The sequence below is a fragment of the Aythya ferina genome, assembly GCF_964211825.1.
Source record: "Aythya ferina genome assembly, chromosome: 4".
Classification (NCBI taxonomy): Eukaryota; Metazoa; Chordata; class Aves; order Anseriformes; family Anatidae; genus Aythya; species Aythya ferina.
In genome coordinates, this window is record NC_140300.1 from 48,377,189 (window position 1) to 48,397,878 (window position 20,690).

A 20,690-nucleotide genomic window follows, 5' to 3' on the forward strand; every position below is an offset into this window, starting at 1 on the left:
GGTCCAGAAGCCTGGCAACGGAATAAACATGTCTATACTCTAATTACTCTGTACCTAAGTGATTAGTAGATAAGCTTTTCTCTGTAGCAGCCAAAGGAAATTTTCCACATAGTTAAACTCTTTTAAAAAGTTTTCTTTCCACACTGGATATAATTTATTTTATACACGTTTTATAGATATAAAAGGCAGATTAAATTCCTTCTACCCTGCTTTCAGATAAAATCTATGTTACATACCGCTTCATGTGGAGCATTCACCAAAGTCAGGTCAGTTTAAAATTTATGGGGTTTATTCTCCTTTTGTCAAGCATTTTCTACATACAGAACATTCACGTGGTGTAAGTTACAGAAGAAAAATGCATGAAACAGACTACTGCAAATAAGTGAGTAACAGACTGATTACATGATTCTTGTTTGTTCACAATGGAAAAAACTTGTTAAAAAGGAAAACAGATTCAGTAACTAGAGATGTAAGCAGACTCTTAATTTAGTTAAATCTACCTACCAGGGGGCTTGCTCAAGCTAAAGAGAGATCTACTGTATCACACAGGGCAGGATGCTAAATGCACACAAGATTACAATGCTAGAAAATTCCAGATTTCTAAATAATTTTACACAATCTAGATTGGAGTAAAATTTTGTTTTACAAAAGGTGTTGTTTGTTGTATTGATTGCCTTCAGTAAAAGGAGGTCAGTTTAAGAGTTTATAAGCATTCCTTAGCAAAAACGTAATAAAAATAAACATACTCCCAAACTTTTAAGTCATCGCTCTAAGTCTGGATCATTGTTTACTGCTGGCTTTCTTATCCTACTAACTACTGTTATTCTTCTGAGAATCTCATTTGTCCCATTTAGATGTTTGCTCATCATTAAAATTAGAATTCCAAGTTATGAAACTATAAAAAAATACAAAGTTTTTGTTTTTTATTCTTTTTTTTTTTTTTCACTAATCCAATTGGATGCATGAAATTGAAGGTCTGTTGAGTTAACCAAATAGTTTAACAAATATGGTTCAATGGTACAATGCATAAGCAAAAGTATTACCTATAGGTTGTTGAGTTCAGTTCTCTGAGTTTCCAGCTTCCTAAATGTGTGTTTGTTTTTGTTTTTAATACCTTATTTTTTTTTGTTGTTGGTAAAGGTGAAGCTTCATGATGCCATGTTTTCAAAATGTGGATTACCCTGAAGAGTTAAGTGCAATGTTTCTCTGTAGCAGAACTCAAACTCCTCACTGATGAATCCCTGTGATAGCTGAAAAAATTAATACCTATTAAAAAAAAAATAGAAAGCCTCTGCAAGCAGCTTTCTCAACTAAGAATCACCATAAAAATAAACTCCACAAACAGCAGCAATCAGAAAACTGTGCACTGCAAATATAACTTCTCCTTTTTTCTTTTTTTTCTCTTTGTATGTTCCAAAGCTTGAGACTAGAAATTTGATACTAAAGGTTTCTCTCCAATGACAAGCAATCCTGTAGACACAATGGGAATAAATTATACAATTTCTATGCTTTACCTTTCTTGTGAGACTTTCGCTTCAAGGCACGAAAAGATAAAACAGTGGACTGGACAAAACAGGACATAATATTTCTGTTTAACGAATCAAAGGTTGTACAACAGCTCTTATTTTGTGTCTGAAGCAAACCAAACCAAAATTTGAATCATATTTACATATGATTCTTCCATTTACAAATTCAAAGTATCACGTTAAATTCCCTGAATCTTTATGTTTTTTACTACTTTCTTTAAGATAATGCACAATGTTTATCATCAATTTCAATATTCAGCAATTCCACTCAACCAATACAATCTTGGCTGATAGTCTATAAGGAGTACCATTATCATATAGCTGTTGTTTTAGTAACTTTTATGTGGAAATTGTCTCAAATTGTGTTTAAGTCAAAGAAATAACATGTATAGAAGGACCTAACAATTTCAAATGAAATGTCTAGGTTTAAAGAATGGTATAATTTAAGTGCTGTAAAACTATTAATTCAGTAAATATCCAACACACATCCTTATGCTTCTCCAACCCAAATTACTGTGTTGCCTCTCTCAACTTCAGTGATTTCGCAATTTAACTTATTGAGGCGTCCATCCAGGATAAACAGAGATTCCTTGGAAGGGGTCAGGAGATACTGACCAAAAAGGCCACTGTCTTTTATAAGACGGTTCTTACTGTTCCAAGGCCATTCACCTGCCTTTACAGGCTCCTTAAGACTCTTTACCATCTTAACCTTGCCAGAGGAGAGCTCCACGAAGAGAACATCAGTTTGTGTACTGGAGCTACAATAGACATTGTATTGATGAGCTTCAGTGAATGATGGCTGAAAAGCTACATCAGATATGTGCAAATTTGTATGAATGTCAAATGCATCCTGTATTTCTCCTCTCATTGTTATGTACTGGAACCTCATAAGACCCTTTGTGTCATCAATGCTGACAAGGTAGTGTCCATCTGGAGAGACATGTGGTGTGCCTGTTACATCGCCGTTATATCCAATCACAGAATCAGTAACGCTATCCACTATAAGCTGTGGTAGGACAGCCCCAGTAGTGTCAGGCTTACAATGGATAAAAATAAATCCTCCAAGATGTGTATAAGCCAGTGACTGAGGAATGCAATTATAATCCTTTAAACTAATTGTCTTGATGTATGACATAGTTTCAAGATCAATTTTCTGGAGCACAGCCTCATCCTTATGCAGAATAAATCCAAACCTGGAAGGAGAAGCACAAAATCAAAGTCAGAGTTATTGTATGCATTATGTACAAATGTGGGAAGCCAATGTAACAAAGTGAATGAGTTAATATGTGCAGCACTGTACTAATATGCATGTATATCTCAGCTTCAGATATTTCAGATATTAAGCATTTTATAAATTTTATTCGTCAGTGTTCTCATGATTTTAATTTAGAGTGCATCAAATGAAATGTCTAAAAATATTTATCTGATTAGTTGGAAAAGTGTTTGTTTTCTCCAAGTGACATAGGATAAAAGATAAACATTACTTTGAGCATATCTATCCAGTTAAAACTTTCACTATGAAGAAAAAGACTAAATATCACTAGATAGTACGTCTCACATTTTTTAATTCACTCCATACAGTTCTTCAGCTTTCTTGAGAATATCAGCTTAATCCAGTTCTCATTGTTATTCAGATAATTATCCAAATCTTTCTCATTTTAATTCAGCAGAAATGAATATCATAAAAGGATTTAGGTTTATGCCTCCCAACTATCCAAGCCCCACCATTTCTTACATTTTAAATGACCCTTTATGCATTTCCATACATCAGGGAATTTTCACTGAACATTAATAATATGGTTAAGACTTAAAATTCCATAGTTTAATGTTTATAACATTTTAAATATACATTATATGACTATTCTATAACGTTAACATGTAAATTTTGACTGCACAATCAATCGTTTATATGCCTAAACCACTGCTCTAAATATTATGAAGTTATGTCAAAGTAAATTAGTTTCACTAATAATCTAAGAGCATTCACAACACTTATCCAAAACAGCTGTTTTCCTTTGACACATTTCTTAACATAACACTTTACTCAATCTTTGATCCTACAAATGAAGCTTTCTTGCTGCTGTGTACTGATATATAATCTAAAAATACCTTTCAGATTCTATTCACATGAAGCACTATGAGAGCCACAGTTTTTCAACAATTGAGTTGTTGAAAATAGCACAAAATTTCACACTATACCTTGCAACCTCAATATATTCAGTTATCTGTGAACCACCAAAGAAACAGGCAGAAAGGTTTCAGGACATTGTTCAGTCAGTTCTTCAGATGTAAGATAGGGTGAATTATATTTGTACTTCCTACTGAACTAGTAGAATTTTCAAGAACACTTTTAATTTTAGCCCCACTTTCAGAAATCCTTGCATTCTACTTCAGTATGATAGGATCATAGAACTGTAGAATCATTTTTTTTTCCTGCATGAGTACTGATGGAGGGCTAGACGCTGCCATTAATATTACCTTCATTATTAATATTAAATGTGGGAAAAACAAACAAACAAAAACAACAACAAAAACCACACACATATCTAAATTACTAAATCAAGCACTGAAACATCAGAACATGTAAAAGCAACAAAAACAGAATGTCATGTTAGCATTATTATACACAATATAAACTCAGCCAACATTTGTGACCTGTCCAGTTTATGTTGTCAGTCTTTAGCCCTATTTCTAATACAATTAGATTCATGTCGTTTCACACAGAACTCTATTTCCTCATCTCTGCCCTGCTCCAGTGTTACTGCTTTGGAATCTACTGGCCACATCTGAGAAGGAGAGGTTGTAACGTGCGGAGTTTTCATGGAATGATGACTGGTGGCTAAATAGAGGATAACGATACTCCTGAAGAGGGAAGCATGAGGTAAAGTCACCAGGAATTCATCTTTGCCTTAGATTTAGCACATAGTGTTACATGCCAAGGTGGCAGGTCAGAAATCATAGAAAATGAATGTGGAGGAAAACTGGACTACTGGCGTGGAAGAAGATGGCTGGCATATGCAAGAGAGGTTAAGGCATTTGAACAGGAAGAAACTGAACATGTGGGAAAATCTCAGATTATTGTAGAATGGTGTAACACAGGACAAAAAAAAAAGACAGGTTACTTGCTATCATTTAGTGATGTCATTTACACAAATTTAAAATTGAATAGGATGGTAATTAACACTTCTCACTTTTCCTTATTTTAATGAGTTAAAGGTATCTGAAGGCAAAGGAAAATATGTAATCTGAGGTCAGTGCAATGGCACATGCTGAATACATTAAATGCTCTATTTTCAGCTACTCCAGTATTATTTCATTTATTTAAATATGAGTACTTTGCACGGTGCAGGCTTCTTGCTTTAATTACACTTGAACTCAATTTCAATAGTGAACAAAATGAACATTTTTTTCATTTGAGATTGGTTAAGTCGATTTGGGGTTTGAAAACATTATTTTTCTCTTCTTGTATACCAATAAAAACAATAGGGAAAAAAAATGAAATTTTATTTAAAGGGAAAGCTTTCACAAAACTGCTGTCAATTATGTCCAGAATTTATATCTGAGTGATGCTTTCAGGTGTACATCAATATATACAAAAGCGGTTATGTGATTTTGAAAGTCCCATCACAAACCTCTATGATTAAGTATATAATTACTTTTCAAAGTTTGTCCTACTGTTTTCAGAGACTGCATAAAACAGAACGAAAAAATGTTTTCTGTAAAGAAATCATTCATTTCACCTTAAAACATATTTGGCATATCTTGTTGTCTATGTGTGCCCAGCACATTTTATTCTACCTTCATTGTAACTAAGAAAAATTACTCAACATTCCACTGTATGTTTTCATCTGCATTCAAATTTCAAAATTAGAAATCAGAATTTGTCAGAAATCACAACTAATTTTAAAGTAATGATTTTTAACTATTTTTCTACCAAAAAAAATAATAATTTGAAAATCTAAATAAATGTATTTCAAGCTTGAGAAACCCTTGAACAACTGTTTTAATGTATCACATATTATCCGGACAAACAAAAACAAATCTTTACACAGCTTGCGAATCAATTTATTTTACAGATTATCCTAAACCAATGAAAATGATCCTTTCTTTCTGAAGTAAAATACAAATTCAAAACAGTACAAATTACCTAAACCATAAATTCTTTCTTTTTGATTAAGATCACAATTAAAATGAATGATTTAAATCACTTTGATTCAAATAATTCTTCCCTGCCTATGAATGCTCTATTAAACAGTGCTAATGTTCAATTTATGTGATACTTTGCATTCAAAATGTCACTAATTTCAAGATGAATACATAAATTACTAATCTATGCCTCTCAAACATTATTCCCTATGTAATATGTTTCTGAACCACAGGTACACTCAACTTATGATAATTTTGGTTGCATAAAACCTTTGATTATCAAAACAGTGAACATATATATACCCTAAAGTTAAATACAAGGTCTCACATAACTTCCCTACCATTGCATCAGCTGAAGGTGTGGAAAGACTTACATTCAACAACCAGTTTTACTAATGGGAGAGCCTGCTGCCACTATCCATAATCCCTCCAGTTTCTCATAACCTGGTGGCATCCTTTGACAGAGGGATCCCCTAAATTCTACCACTGAGTAGTTTGATTAAACACTCCCTAAGAAATGCCATCAAAATAAATGTAGTTATCCTGGAATCATGCAATCTGTCTGTTGATTAACCTGGGTGGTTTGAACTAAATAGTTTTGGAGCCAGAGCAGAACAAAATTTTCCACTGGTATCAGTATGTTAAGAAGAGGATGTTTGTCTACATCCCTAGATGCATATGTCTCCATATCTTCAGGGTTAATCATATGCTTATTCCAAAGCAAATCAACATATGCATTTTAAAACATAAAACAACTGAAAACACAATTTCTAAATTTCTATTATCTAAACCACAACTTTCCAAAGCATTCTAGTTTTTTATGCAACTTCACATGTACCACTTAGATCCCAGTCCAAAACCAACATGTAAAAAGCTTTCAGTATCTTAGATACATTAGTCTTAGAATTCAAAAAGCTGTTTCAGGTTAGGTAACAGAATTCACAGGTAAATACTTGAAAATCAAAGAAATCGACTTCAGGATTGCAAAAGCCTTATCCTGATACTGTATTTGTTGTTCCTAGGAGCACAATTTATTATTCTTACTGCCGCTGCTTGCTCTGAAGCTATTAAGGTACTTGATTTTGCAATCTCCTGCTGCTCCAGCAGCTAATGATATAACTACTGATAATCAGCTATAACTGAATACCCATTTACAATGCATCTTTTCAAAGTGTGCAAGAGGCAGCTTAAAGAGGCAGCTTTCTTTACACTGATTCCTCAGTTTCATGCTCTTAAATATTTTCAACTTTGTAGCCTTAACATTGTTTACCACTATCCATGCTCTTCACTGTGTCCTGCTGATTTCTGAAATTTGAAAACACAGCTCTGATGGAAATTCCTTCCTTTTTCTTTTATGTAGCAATTTCTCTAACACAGGAAAAATATACTTTATTATAACGTTATCATGTTGAAGACTTTTTGCTTTATTTTTTTTTTTTCTAGTTCAAACTTAAACAACTTACAACTTTGGGCACTGATATAATGTGGAAAACTCTAGCCTACAAGGTAATGTTTTTAGAAGTGAGTAGAGTAGAAGCTCAGCTTTGCTAGCAGAATAATAATGCAGTGAACTTAAGTAGGAGTGTTACTGATTTCAAAGCACTTCACAAGTATCACAGCAAATGAAGTAAGGAGCTGAATGACTTTCCTAAAGCAATATAATGATCAACTGGCAAAGTGAGATTTAAAATACAGGTTATTTCAAGTCCAACACACTTTTTTTTTTTTTTTTTTTAACTGATCATGCTACAGGCTACCCACACTACTGCTGCTGAGGTCCCAGAAGATACATATAGGAGTAAATTAAGGCATCAGCAAACTGCAAGCTGATTAGCTTGATACTGGATCTGGAATAGATACTGATACTGGAATGGATGGCAGACAAGCAGGTCAATGTGAGATCTGAGTCTAAGGAGTCAAAAAGAACCAAACCTCCTCCTACAGTCCTTGGATACAGGGAGAGGTTAGAATAATGCTTAAGTCTCATATCTGTATTACACATTGGGAAGACCAAAGCCAGAAAGCTTCATGTTGCTTTATTTCTGATATTAAAAAAAAAATAAAAAAAATAATAAAAAAAAGGAATATTTAAAAAAATGGGATAAAACATCTAAAATTATTTGAAGGATATTTTTAAGCAAGAGACTGAGAGAATTCAACATATTTAGCTGAAGAAAGATATAATTTAGATGTCACTTTTTAAAACTTTACATATACCTTAATGGAGAGAACATACCGTTTAGTAATGCTACCTTTAATCACACAAAGAAAGTATAATAATGATTACAGAGTGACACTAGACAAAATTAGAAGCATACGTTTTTCTAACAATGAGCATGACAACATATTGCAAAAATCTACTATAGAGGTGATGAATTTTCTTTGGTGGGAATCTCCAGATAAAGGCTATTCTTTATGGGAGACTTGACCAAGCCCAAGTAGATGTAGATTTAGAAATACCCGATTCACTATCTACATTTCTCAATTATTATTTGAAATATGTAAAATCTATGGTATGCACAGAAATCATAGAATCATAGAATATCCTGAGTTGGAAGGGACCCATAAGGATCATCAAGTCCAACTCCTAAAAAGTCAGAAAAGATGTTCTCATGGTCTTTTCAAGCTTATGAATATAAGAAACATTAATTCTTTGTTCATACACCAGTACAGTAGATTTTAACCTCATACAACTCAGGCATCTGATGCTGAGATTTTAAGAAGCAGCTAAGCATTTTGAATCTTATGAAATTAATTTTTATTTGACATAATATCTTATCTCACAGACCAAAAACAATTAAGAAAAAAAAGTCCCCATTGACTCTACAACACATTGATTTCTAAATTCAGGAAGTTTGTTACATGTTTGGGTAATATAACTATACAACCATAACGGACATAATTTCACTTAGGAAGAAAGATGTTCTAAGGCTGGGATGGTCATTCCTTTCAAATTTATTGATCTAAACATAGAATATATTGGTGGATAGCTTGTAGGGACAGTCGTTGATCATAGAGTCCTGCTTCAAAAAGTTGCCTGCTTGCATACAGCAACGATCAGTTGCAAATAAATTTTCACTGTCCAATAAACTAATTGCTGCTTTCTAACAACCAGGTGAATCCATTCTTCCCTTCTGTCTAGCATAAAGAACCTCTTGGCATGCCAATGTCAAGATTGTTAACTGTACTTTTGTTGTCAACTTGTACTTTGTCTTTCTGATGAGGAGGTAAGAGTAACTAGAAGAACACATTATTTTCCAAAATTGTCAGGAAGCAATACTGCAAGTCACCAAGGTTAAAGGAAGCTTTGGAGTACACAGGTTAGCTCTGATCCAAAAAAAGGCCACATGGAGTAAAAGACTGTAATTTACCAGAGCTATAAACAATGAATTATCAGCGTAATATATTAAAATCTCATCTTTCAATAGTGTCTATAGTCCCAATGCAGTGGGAACATTTCAGAAAACTGATATTAGTAAGAGAATTTTACTGGAGATCTCAGTAAAACAGTCAGGAAGTAATAGGCTGAGCTTTCATTATGCTGTGTTTTTTGTTTATTTTTTTCCACCTCCATTTAAAGTAAAGCAAGACTATTAAATCTGGGTAAAGAAGTTTGCACTAATACCTTACATTTCATTCTGTTCTGTGGATACCTGAATTCAACCCACAAAGCTACCGTAATCTAACAACTTTTCAAAAGCACTTAGTTTACTAGAAGGATTAAAAAAATACAGCCACTCATAGTCAAACAATGAAATTGTGCTTGTCGCCTGTGTGCTGTTAGCCTGTTTTTTATGATTAGGTAGTTGGAGAACAAGTGATACTTCAGAGTAACTTCACATTTCCCAAATGATTTATAGAGAGATGGTTGTGTATTTAATGCAAAATTTCCTCTCATATAGATTGATATGCAGAAGCTTCCCACTGTTCATTAAACTCTGATCAATATTTATGAGAATCTCAATCCTCATGTCTTTTCTATGCAGTGAAATGATGCACAGTATCTGGCAGCATATAAAGGTGTTTGTCAGAGTGCATACTGAGAACTCATGCAACTCAAGCCTGAAGTATATGAGACCAAATTTTCAGATTTTGAATCATTTTACAGTTAATGCAAGTGGGAATCTGTAGCCTGTGGGCATGCCACTCCAATTGGAGTATATACTAGAACTATGAAATCTGAAATGTTCTTTCTTCATTTACTCCATATGCATGAATATGAGATTTTAATACCAGATTTTAAAGAATTAACCACCTCGAAGATTTTCCACAAAAAAAAAATAATTGTCACAACTATGAACCCACATTGTGCTGTGTTTTAGATTTGTGACCGAAAGAGCATTGACAGAACACTGATGTTGTTACTAAACAATGCTGACAGAGAATCAAGGCCTTCTCTGTTTCTTGTTTTGTCCCGCCCCAGCAAGTAGGTTTGGGTGTGGGACACAGCCAGGACAGCTAACTCCAATTGACCGAAGAGATGTTCTACCACAGAATATTATGTTCAGCAATAAAATTCTTTCCAGAGTAGCCAATGCTTGGAAAACTGGCTACGCACTGGTCTGCTTGTGGTGAGTGGTAGTTTTTGCATCTCCCCCCCAGCTCCTTCACTTATTAAACTGTCTTTATGTTGACCTATGAGTTTTCTTACTTTTGCCTTTCCAATTCTCTCTCCCCCATCCCAGTGGGGGAAAGTGAGCTGGGTGGTGGGTTCAGCTGACAGCCAGGGTCAACCCACTACAAGAAGTCATTAGTTTTCTGTGAAAACCATTGAGTTTTACAGTACCTAGATGAAGAGTGTAGGATAACCCGACCGAAAGCCCCAGGACAAACGGACACAACGACCAGCGTTCTGTGCCGTAAGCCAATTTATTGCTGCGTGACAGTATCTTATATACTGTCAAAGCGTCCCACCCAGGAACCCAGGACCCCACCCACTGTGCTCGCAGGCACCCCCAAACCCCTCCCTTCGTGCGCGCAGGCACAACCCAGAATAATCCCACAAAGAGAAATTGAGACAGATAAATTATATTACTTCTGTAAACTAACTTAAAAGAAGCAGCGAGAATATCCTAAAAGGTATAAACTCTGAATCATATTTTTCAGCAGTGAAGTCTGTATGGATGAATACCTCTTTTTCCTAATTTTAATAGGGAAAAGCAAACAAACACACTCACATATTTACGAGAAGAATAATTACAATAATTGTAAAAACTAAAGTTAACATGCTATAAATGATTACTTCTAGAGTCTCATAACCTACACTCAAGACCATAATTTATTAAAGCACTGTTTTCTCCTTTCTGCTTAGATATGCTTCTAATTTTTATTTTTCTGTTTGCTGTAAATGAGAAACTTCAGTGTTATGCAATGTAACATACCAGAAAAATTGCTTTCAGATAAACTTCATGTGATAATTGTCATGATATGTATTTTTTCTTAAACAGTAGTGACATCTGTATTTACTAGAAAAATAGAAAAATGCACAGTGTAATACAAATGGGTTTACTTGTTTTAATGCTATAGCTAGAACAGAAACAAGTCTTGCTGCTCAGTTGCTAGAATGTATTTTTAAAATGGGATTTAGTATCCAGATTTATGGAACTATAAACCTGTATGTAATGAAAAAACAGTAAGCAGTAAACCTATGACTGATATACAAACATCCAACAATCCAGTTCATCAGCTGTCATGAAAATGTTTATGTTTAATCCTAAGCGGGGGGCAGCACATCTATACCTTCATCTAGAATGGCAGTGACAGATCTGAGGCCACACAAAACTAGATTTTGGATGATTCTGATAAGAATTTCAAGTAATAATACACCTTAAAATTAAAAAAAAAAAAAAAAAAGTGTACTTTAGACTATGCACATGTGCAAAAGGATTATACTGCCACAACGGCCCATGTCATTTAAGTATTATATTTTTTATAATCTGGTCTTTTCATCAGTTTATTAAAAACTGATATATGAACAAGGAAATCAAAAGTGACAAAACCAATTCATGGCTTAACCCTAAGTGTCTCTTTCACATATATCAATCCACTTAGGTTTACATCCTTACTGCTTTGAATTAAAAAATAAAAAATAATAAAAAACAAACATATTTCTGCAATTGCAACAAAGCACAGCTGCTTCCTTCCTCTAAAATCACATCAGCAGTCAGTAAGTAGTTTGAAAAATTGTCACTATGATCGTTCAGTCTCACATTACCTCCACCCTACAAAAAAAAACCAAAAACAACAACAACAACAAAAAAAAAACAGGTGGGATTGCTTTCTGATAAATACTTACATTTAAATATATAACCATGTGTATCCACACACAGGTTAAGTCTTCAAGTTGCTATTTTTGCCAGCAGTCCAAACAGACAACAGGGTCTAGAGAATCTGTTAAGTTGACCAGCACAAGAGCCCTTAAGGGCATGAACAAAATTGCCTTTTAGATTCCTCTACCTGTACAGACTACACCTCCATTAACTGTAGCAGAAGTTTGATAGCTTGTATAGATGCACAGATGCAATGGATTTTCACACCTAAAGCTACCTGCCTACCTTCTGAGCCTCATGCTCACCATAGGTGTTCTATCCAAAAGAAAACATTATATCCCAAAATAGACTTATCAGAAATTTGCAGATTCAGAAAACTGAGTTTAATTTACTAACATTACACCAGGATGAAAGTAAAAGAAAACTTTTAGAGTTTGAAAACTTTGAAATGTGATTTTCTGTTTCTCCTAGTTATTATAACACATTCAGGTACCACATAGTTGTAGAGGTTATTAAAGCTGTTCTTTTTGGTCATAAATTAAAAGTCTTGCTCACAGGAGCAGCTAGTACTATCCAGTCTGTACTGGATACAGACTAAGATGTTGTATGTCTCCATTCAAAAAAAGAGTTAAAAGCAATGAGGATATCCTCTCTTTGGATTTTCAGGAATCTCTTCATTGCTCTAAAAGGGTAGTTCTAATAGGAAACCATGAATACACTTCACTTCCAAAAAAGTGTATTTTTCCAACTATAATGATCAACTTTGAATTTGCGCAAGTCAAGAGACTTGAGACAACAACAACAAAAACACACCCATCAAAATAACAAACCACCCACTCCAAAGTTTGCCTTTTAATTTTATCTTTTCAGGATTTTGCAGAGCTCTAAGAATTGCATGCAACATTTCTCAATGAATACTCCAAAGGTAACTTTGCTTATCACTATATCTGAGTAAACTAAATGTTCATATCACTATTAAATGATTAGACAGTCTGTTTGCACTGACACTACTGTCCACTGCAAAATGTCAACATGAAATTACATCATATAACTTCTAACATCTCTCATTTAGACGTTGCATTTACAAATCATAACAAATATTTTTCAAATGGGACGTGACCCAAATAATACTATATCTACTGATTTTAAAATTTTATGAAATTTCCTGTTTTAAAAAGATACATTTTAAAAGCATATCTGTTTGTGCAGACAAGAACTATGAAAACTTTGCAAGGGTACATCAGGAATTTAGTATCCAGCTTAGGCACTGTCTTTCTGCAATTGGATTGACAATTAAGCATTGTCCGTCTACAATTCTACATACAAGAACCATATTTCATAACAACACAGTTGCTTCCATTAATACCATTATTTTTACATAATACCAAGATTTGTAAAAAGCATAATTTCCCAGTGTTAAGATTTGAGTAAGTCATGTTACACAGTTTTTCTCATTCTATAGCATTCTATATAGAATTTTATAGCATTCCTGTGTGGATAACCCAGGAAAAATATTAGCCTACTCAGGCAGTAGAACTTGAATTATAATTAATTAAAAACAGGCCTAATCTGTTTTACCTTTATTCATTGTATGTATAAGACTGAGAGTTTTGTGCAAGGATACTGGGCAAAGCATACTAAAGTGAATGTCAAAACAGAAAGAATTCTGTAAAGAATTCAAACCCAAGGCAGACTTTAGGGCAGCCTTGTTTAAACACACTTTACTCTCATTTGCTGCAACTGAACATCTTCATCTCATCCTATAATAATACTTGATCTCCAGTAGTTACTCAGAATGAAGGATAATACTGAGATCTGCAGCTACAGAATCAGTGAAGATGCAATATTGTTTTAATGGGAAGTTCTAATTGAGTAAAGTGTAAATTAATAATGCACCAGATATTCCATATAATGTATCAAAATCACGTGAATTCTGATAATGCATGTGAATCAGCATTAATGTTGATATTGAAATCACGTGAATTCTGAATGGCATGAAATTGCAACATTCAGGCTGGGTGTTAGGAAAAGGTTCTTATCTGAGAGAGTGGCCAGGCACTGGAACAGGCTCCCCAAGGCAGTGGTCACAGCACTGAGCCTGCTTGAGTTCAAAAAGAGTGTGGACAGCACTATCACACATACGGTCTGATTTTGGGTGGTCCTGTGTGGAGCCAGGAGTTGGACTCCATGGTCCAAGGACTTGATTATCCTTGTGGGTCCCTTCCAACTTGGGACAGTTTATAAGAATGCATCTTTAAAACAGTTTTTGCAAGGTACCATTTTTTCCACCATTCAGACAGAGCAAACTAATTTAAAAACAGCAGCCAAGCAAAAAGCTAGGATGGAGCTGCCAACAAGCAGTATATTCACAACTTTGCTACCTTTACGTTGTTATTTTCTTCCTTTAGACAAGACATACACATTACTTATGAATGCAACTGCATTTACTATGAAGCAGAAAATATGTAAACACGAGTTAACAAGTCATAACAACACAAGAAAAGCCTAAGAAATAGTTTGCTAGAAATGAGGATTAATTTGTTTTAAAATTATTTTTATAAATACTTTAACATGAAAGTGTATTTGTGATGGAAAGATGGAGTAGAAAATGATGACGATGTAAACACTGATGTCCCACTTTCCTTTTAGTTTCTGGCCCTACATTCACAGATTACTCCACTCAAGACAATAGGCTTTTTGTAAAGAGATCTAAGATCAAACACTTTGGGAAAATGATGTTCTCAAAACAGAAACCAAATAAAAGAAAAAGAACTAGATGAGCTACAATCAAAACTATTTGTACACAAAGCAAAGAAAAGCAGTATTGTCTGACACAACAGAAGTTTTCAAGGAAACAATAATAAACATTACCTACTTTATCCCACATTCATCTTTAAAACTACTCAGTATTCTATATTTTAGAGACCTTTATTCAGAATGTATGCTAAAAATCAACATGGGAAGATACAGTTTTATTGCTACAAAGCTTGATCAAATCTGCTGATCAAGTTTTCTGGAACTCCAAGTAAATACTATTAACTTCCCATGAACAGCCTGTTAGAGCATCAGGATGGTCCCTGACTCTATAAATATATTCTAACCTGGCTACATGGGAAAATATTAGTATTTAAACAAAACTAAAAAAAAAAAAAAATTCCCGATGAATTGAAATTATCCATTGTAGTTCTGAAGAAGGATTCTATCAGCAAGGAAAAGAAAAAGAAATTGGCCAAAGAACTGTTTCTTAGTGGTACACCTCAATTGCTTTCAGTGGTCTTTTGAGCTTTTGTCATTAACACCACAACACACACACACACACACACACAAAATAAAAAAAAATGCACTCTTCCTTGTAACTGTGGATTTTCTAAGAACTTGACAAACAGCACTGTAACCATTATTTCTTGTATTAAAATCATTCTTAACTTTATATCCATACATGGATGATTCTCAGGAAGACTGTTTTCATTGATTTCTTTTATTTCATAAAGGCCTTGCAGTCATACCATTGAAATATCACAGAGTTAATTTTCCTCACTTTTAAATTACTCTTTTAAATAAAGTTCAAAATACGTTTTTTATTGTCATTTCCTATTACAACTGCTGTAGCATATTGCACAAATAAAATATTTATCTCTAGATAAAAAACACGTTTTTCATTTTTGAAGGGTTTCTGATTTCAAAAACTGTCAGCATTGCAAGGGCATACCAGTCTTCCCCTCAGGACCTACAAAATGATTGTTCCTGGAACAGTTCATTTCTGGCAGGTTGCTGAGAAAAGACCTTTCTTTAATTTCTGCAGTTCAGAAAAGGTTGCTTGATGATAACAAAAGGCTAAGTGGATTTTGCCCATTGGCTTTTGCTCATCAGCACAAAAGTTGTTTTACTTTTGGGTACTACAACAGTCTTTGACCTTTGAAGTTTGTTTCCCTGATTTTGTTTCTGTTCTTTATGACACTAAGAATTCTTGCTTCATATTTCTGTTTTGCAGCAGAAAAGGCTCTCCCACATATTTGTGTATAAGTGTTAAGCACAAAGCCATCTTCCTATCACTCTAAATAAAGTATTTAAAGACTACACCTTGAAAAGATATAAATAATATTTGCACCAGTAACACGTGACTATTATAACACACCTCTGAAATCTTAACATAGCAGTGCTAAGAAATAGGAATGGAGAAAATAACTCAAGAATAAGAAAATTAAAAAATGCAGAACAGAAGGTTGCCCTGTTGGAAAATGAGTAATTTCAACATATAACAACATCATTGCTACCATTTCTGTTAAATGAATGAAAAGATCAGTTCTGATGAAGAATGGAATTTGATGGCAGGTCTTTACTTCCTCTCCTTTCCTCTCTCCCTATTTCAGCGTAAGATTGTACCTGCAGAGTATTTAAATTATATCTCACTAGAGATCTATTGGAGGGAAATGGAGCGTATACTGAAGAATATCTTCAAATGACCTATGGTAAAGAACAGCTGGGAAGATTTTGCCATAGCTGGCCCAATGGTGGATTCTTCAGAAACTTTTTTTTTTTTTTTTTTTGTCTTGTAGGAAGAGCTTTCTTGTTATAACATGGTGTTCAGTGTTTTTCAATCATATTCAGTATACATTTGCACAGGATTGGGATAAGCCCTGATATTTCAGGGTACTAATGATGCCAGAGTCTATGTATTGTCTGAGGCTTCCCTCATAAAACAATCACATCAGAAGTATATGAAACAGACTTTTTCATTATTGCAAATTGTTGTCCAATGATTAAAGTATTCAAAAGAAAATCATTCAAGACATTTTATTACAAAGGAAAACATTTTAGTTTCTACATTTTTAGAATCCAGGAATACATGCAACTATGCATTTTATCATAAAAAAAGTAATTCTCAGCAAAAAATAGTCTTTCTACATTGGCAGTACACATGGTTTTCTTTCTTGTACATTTTAGGAAAGGAGAGCAAGCAATTTAACAACAACAAAAAATCACTTCATTTTTGGAAAAAAAATGAAAGCCAAGTAAGGTCTCTTCCAACCTAGAAAATTCTGTGATTCTGTGATTCTGTAAAGGGTTAGCTATACTGAACAAAATACATTCCTAAAGATAGCCCTGAATGTCAGTACAAGGAAGGATAGAATTGAGATTTGGCCAGAAAATACGGTAACAGCAAGGTGGGCAGATGTCATATGGAATGCACAGCCAAATTTGTATATGCCAAAAGAAATAGACAGTACTAGTAGAAAATGAATAATGAGATAGAGATAAGGACTGCAAAGGTGATAAATTATCTGTGTCAGAACAGTCCCAAAAGGTCTTTTCTTCATTTTAAGAAGGAAGCTCCCATAATGTGATATCTGGGGATATATGAACATTGAAAAGAACAAACACTAAATTGTATCACAACTACTTTTTCTCTACTAATGACTCAAATTAAGAAAATATTAACAAAAAAAAAAAAAAAAAAAGAAAATATTAAGAAAATATTAGACTGAACCGAAAACTCTTTGATTCATATAACTACACAAGAATCTCTGCTTTACTAAACATTAGAGAGGTTTCTATCATAACCTCAAATAGAAAAGATTAAATGTTGTTATTCTAAATGCTCAAAAATAGAAATATAGAAATAAAAATTTGTAAATAAATTTCACTATCCCAAAGTCACAAATGAAAAATGCATAATATAAAATAGGGTTGCTGTGAAGAAAATTCACTCCATCAGAGGCATACCCAGCAAAACATTTTAAATCACTGTGCTCTGGAAGTTTATCAGCAAACATAAAAAATTGGTTAATTACATAATTTTAAGATTGCCTCTTAAAGCTAATAAATGAATCTTTATAATTTGATTTACTTGGAAAACTAATGAGTAATTAAAGATTTACTAAGATAACTTCTAATCACTAGATACTAGAAACTCTGTTAATCCCATACTTGCAGGTTTCGTTTCTTTTTGTAATTGAATAAATTTTTATGTGTTTCATTGTGTAATATCTTTTCACATACTGACACGTGTTGCATTTTAAAAGCAAATATGTAAAAGGACATAGGTACTACAGTTATTTATTTGTAATAATAGTTTGTTTGGCTACTTCAGAGGGAGAGATTATATTATCCCAGAATTAATTTTTTTCCTGCAATGATGTCTGCACATGCAAGAGGAAAAAAATAAACTATAGCTTGGAAAACATTTACAGTTTAGCAAAACTCCTCTTAGATTTAGTATAAGCCAGTAGACTTAAGCCAGGTTGTGGCTATTTCCTGAACTAAATGGGAAATGCAAGTAGAACAAGTAGAATGTTCCTGCTATTGCCAATGGTAGTAGCTGAACAAGTTTCATTTGAACTGAATCTCTTAATCTGTTAGTTCTTCATATTCACTTTAGAATAAAGATGCTGTAAAAATCACCATTCACAGCAGAAGAATAATTTTTGCTGTCTCCCCTCCTTCTTCCCCATAAGTTCCTATGAGTTTCTTTTTCATAAATAACACACTTATGGACCAAAAGGGACCTCCTTTGCAGGGGGAAATACACAGAGAGGGGAAAGAATCACTACAGGTTCTCCATTTAGTACTACTCTCACAAAGACATGGTTTACAGAGATGTGAGATGGCAGTGTGAGCCCCTAACCCAGACAGACCTCCATTGTGTGCTGTGCTGCCATGGAGCACTAAAAGATTCCACAATCATGAGAAATTGCAGTTGCTATATCTTTAGTGATTGCCCTAGTACTATGGAGCTTCTTTCTCCAAAGCCTCAACCTTTCAAGTTATTTCCCCCGTAGAAGTACATATATTTATAGCTTAAAGACTAAGAACTGTGTGCAAACTTGGTAGTCCCCTAACAGGGCTTGTTAATTTAATCTGTAAAATATTAAATCATCTCTTAAATAGCTAAATCACATGGGCTACATTAAATATTCAACCTCACAAATTAATTCCACCTCTTTTGTCTATAGTTGGCTCAGCATTTATCTTTTTTTGTTTGTTTGACATGCAAATCATTTGAAAAGGACATTTTTTCTGATTACGTAGGATTTCTGAAATAAAATATTTTCTGTGTGCTTATTTTCATACAAATACTGAAAATGCTCTGACATTCCAACTACTTCACACCACTGTATGGGCTTAAACTCTGGAATGAAGTGTGGAATTCTGAATCCAAACTTCTGAAATTACTGAATCAGCACCCTACGTGGATTTCATTTATGAAGGTTCACAAGGATTCATTGGCAGCACATTCCAATTACCTCTTTTAAAAATGCTTAGTTTTTGGAATGTGTTGTGCAAATGGATAAGCATAATCTCAGAAAGACTGCTTCCCCCGTTATCCTACACAACAGAGAAATAAGAGAGATAAAGATTCAAACTGAGAACATTATAACTTTACTCAGATCCTGAGCCATCTCACCAATGAGTTGATCATTCATTCCTCTACTTGTTAAGTCAGGTAACTATATAACATCTAAAATACTTGCTAATAGATTAAAACATCTAAAAAGTTAGAGTGACTCCATTACAGCGAGTTCATTTAATATTGCTTTTGAAACATTTTTCAGCAGCTTAGTGATAGACCTTAATTTATTCCAATTATCTTTTGTTCACTTCGATTTATGAACAGTGGAGCTGAAATAATCAGCTCTTTTACTCCTTAGGCTTCTAAGAATATATTTTCATGAGTATTATACAAGTCATCTTTTTGCAGCTATCCCACATACTAATTGCAAATATCTATTTTTATGATAAGAATTGGGTGTTAGCAGGCAATTAAGGACATGATCATTGGTTGCAATGAACTGCTTTGGCACAGAGCAGTTCAGTGATTAAAATTTTCTTCTCATTAAATGTATAATGCCAACTATTGAAAATACATATACTCGATTTTTAAAAGGCCCATCTACAAATGGAATAAGCTTTGTATATATTTTCTCGAGAAATAATTTTTTTTTTGGGGGGGGGGGGGGGGGGGAAGACTTGGTATCTGTATAGTTTATAACCACTTAACAGATTCCACACTGTCCACCCGTAAATGGTTAGCAGTTGCAAAAGGATTACATGATTCAGAATTTTAGTTTTACAGGTGGCAAATGCACCTGGCTGCAAAAAGCCTTCCTTTTTTTTCTGGAAAGGTCTGGTGTTGTTTGGAACTGACTTCTAACAAAGAGCAAATAGGTCTCTAATCAGCTAATTCAGCCAGTGGGTTTATTTCCTGTCTTTCTGTCTTTCAGTATTCACACTCATAAAATGCTCCCCTGGCTAGAATAAGCACCAAATGGCAATAAATTAAAGCTTTATATTCATTGCATCACATTCTACAGAAACACATGCTGCTGTTGAGGCTTTTTATTGTTGACTGTTGACAATTTAGATTTAACAGACAAGTTTTTTTCTTTATCACTACTACTTTGATGTATTTCTCTGATGCAATTAATTCAAAAACTTTCCTGACACATTTCTCATGTGGTTCATTTTCATTTAAGCAACAACAAAAAAACAATTAAGTATTTGAAGGCCAGACTTTTTGTGAAAGGCAAATTCTTTAACAACTGAGTGACTTCACAAAAATAGCTCTTTAAAAAAACGTAAAATAAAAATATGGTTTCTCTATGTAGTCTTTTTTTTTTTTTTTTTTTTTTTTTTTTTAATAGAATCAGAAGCTCAAAATTAGGTAGTATTTTAGAAAACTAACATAAGAAAGCAACTACGTGACCTATTTAGACAGAATTCCAATTTCAAATAGACTGAGTTTGACAAA

The 20,690-nt window shown here is 33.8% G+C and overlaps 1 protein-coding gene across 5 annotated transcripts in view; it reads right to left on the reverse strand.

Annotated features, from left to right (window-relative positions):
• Positions 1-267: 267 nt before the first annotated feature.
• FSTL5 (follistatin like 5) overlaps positions 268-20,690 on the reverse strand; it is a 428,524-nt gene continuing 408,101 nt past the window's right edge. For all 5 annotated transcript variants that reach the window (XM_084517700.1, XM_084517699.1, XM_084517702.1 and 2 more), the window contains one exon: positions 268-2,719. In XM_084517700.1, the coding sequence (XP_084373826.1) occupies positions 2,017-2,719 (703 nt within the window). In that variant the 3' untranslated portion in view covers positions 268-2,016. The remainder of the gene's footprint in view (positions 2,720-20,690) is intronic.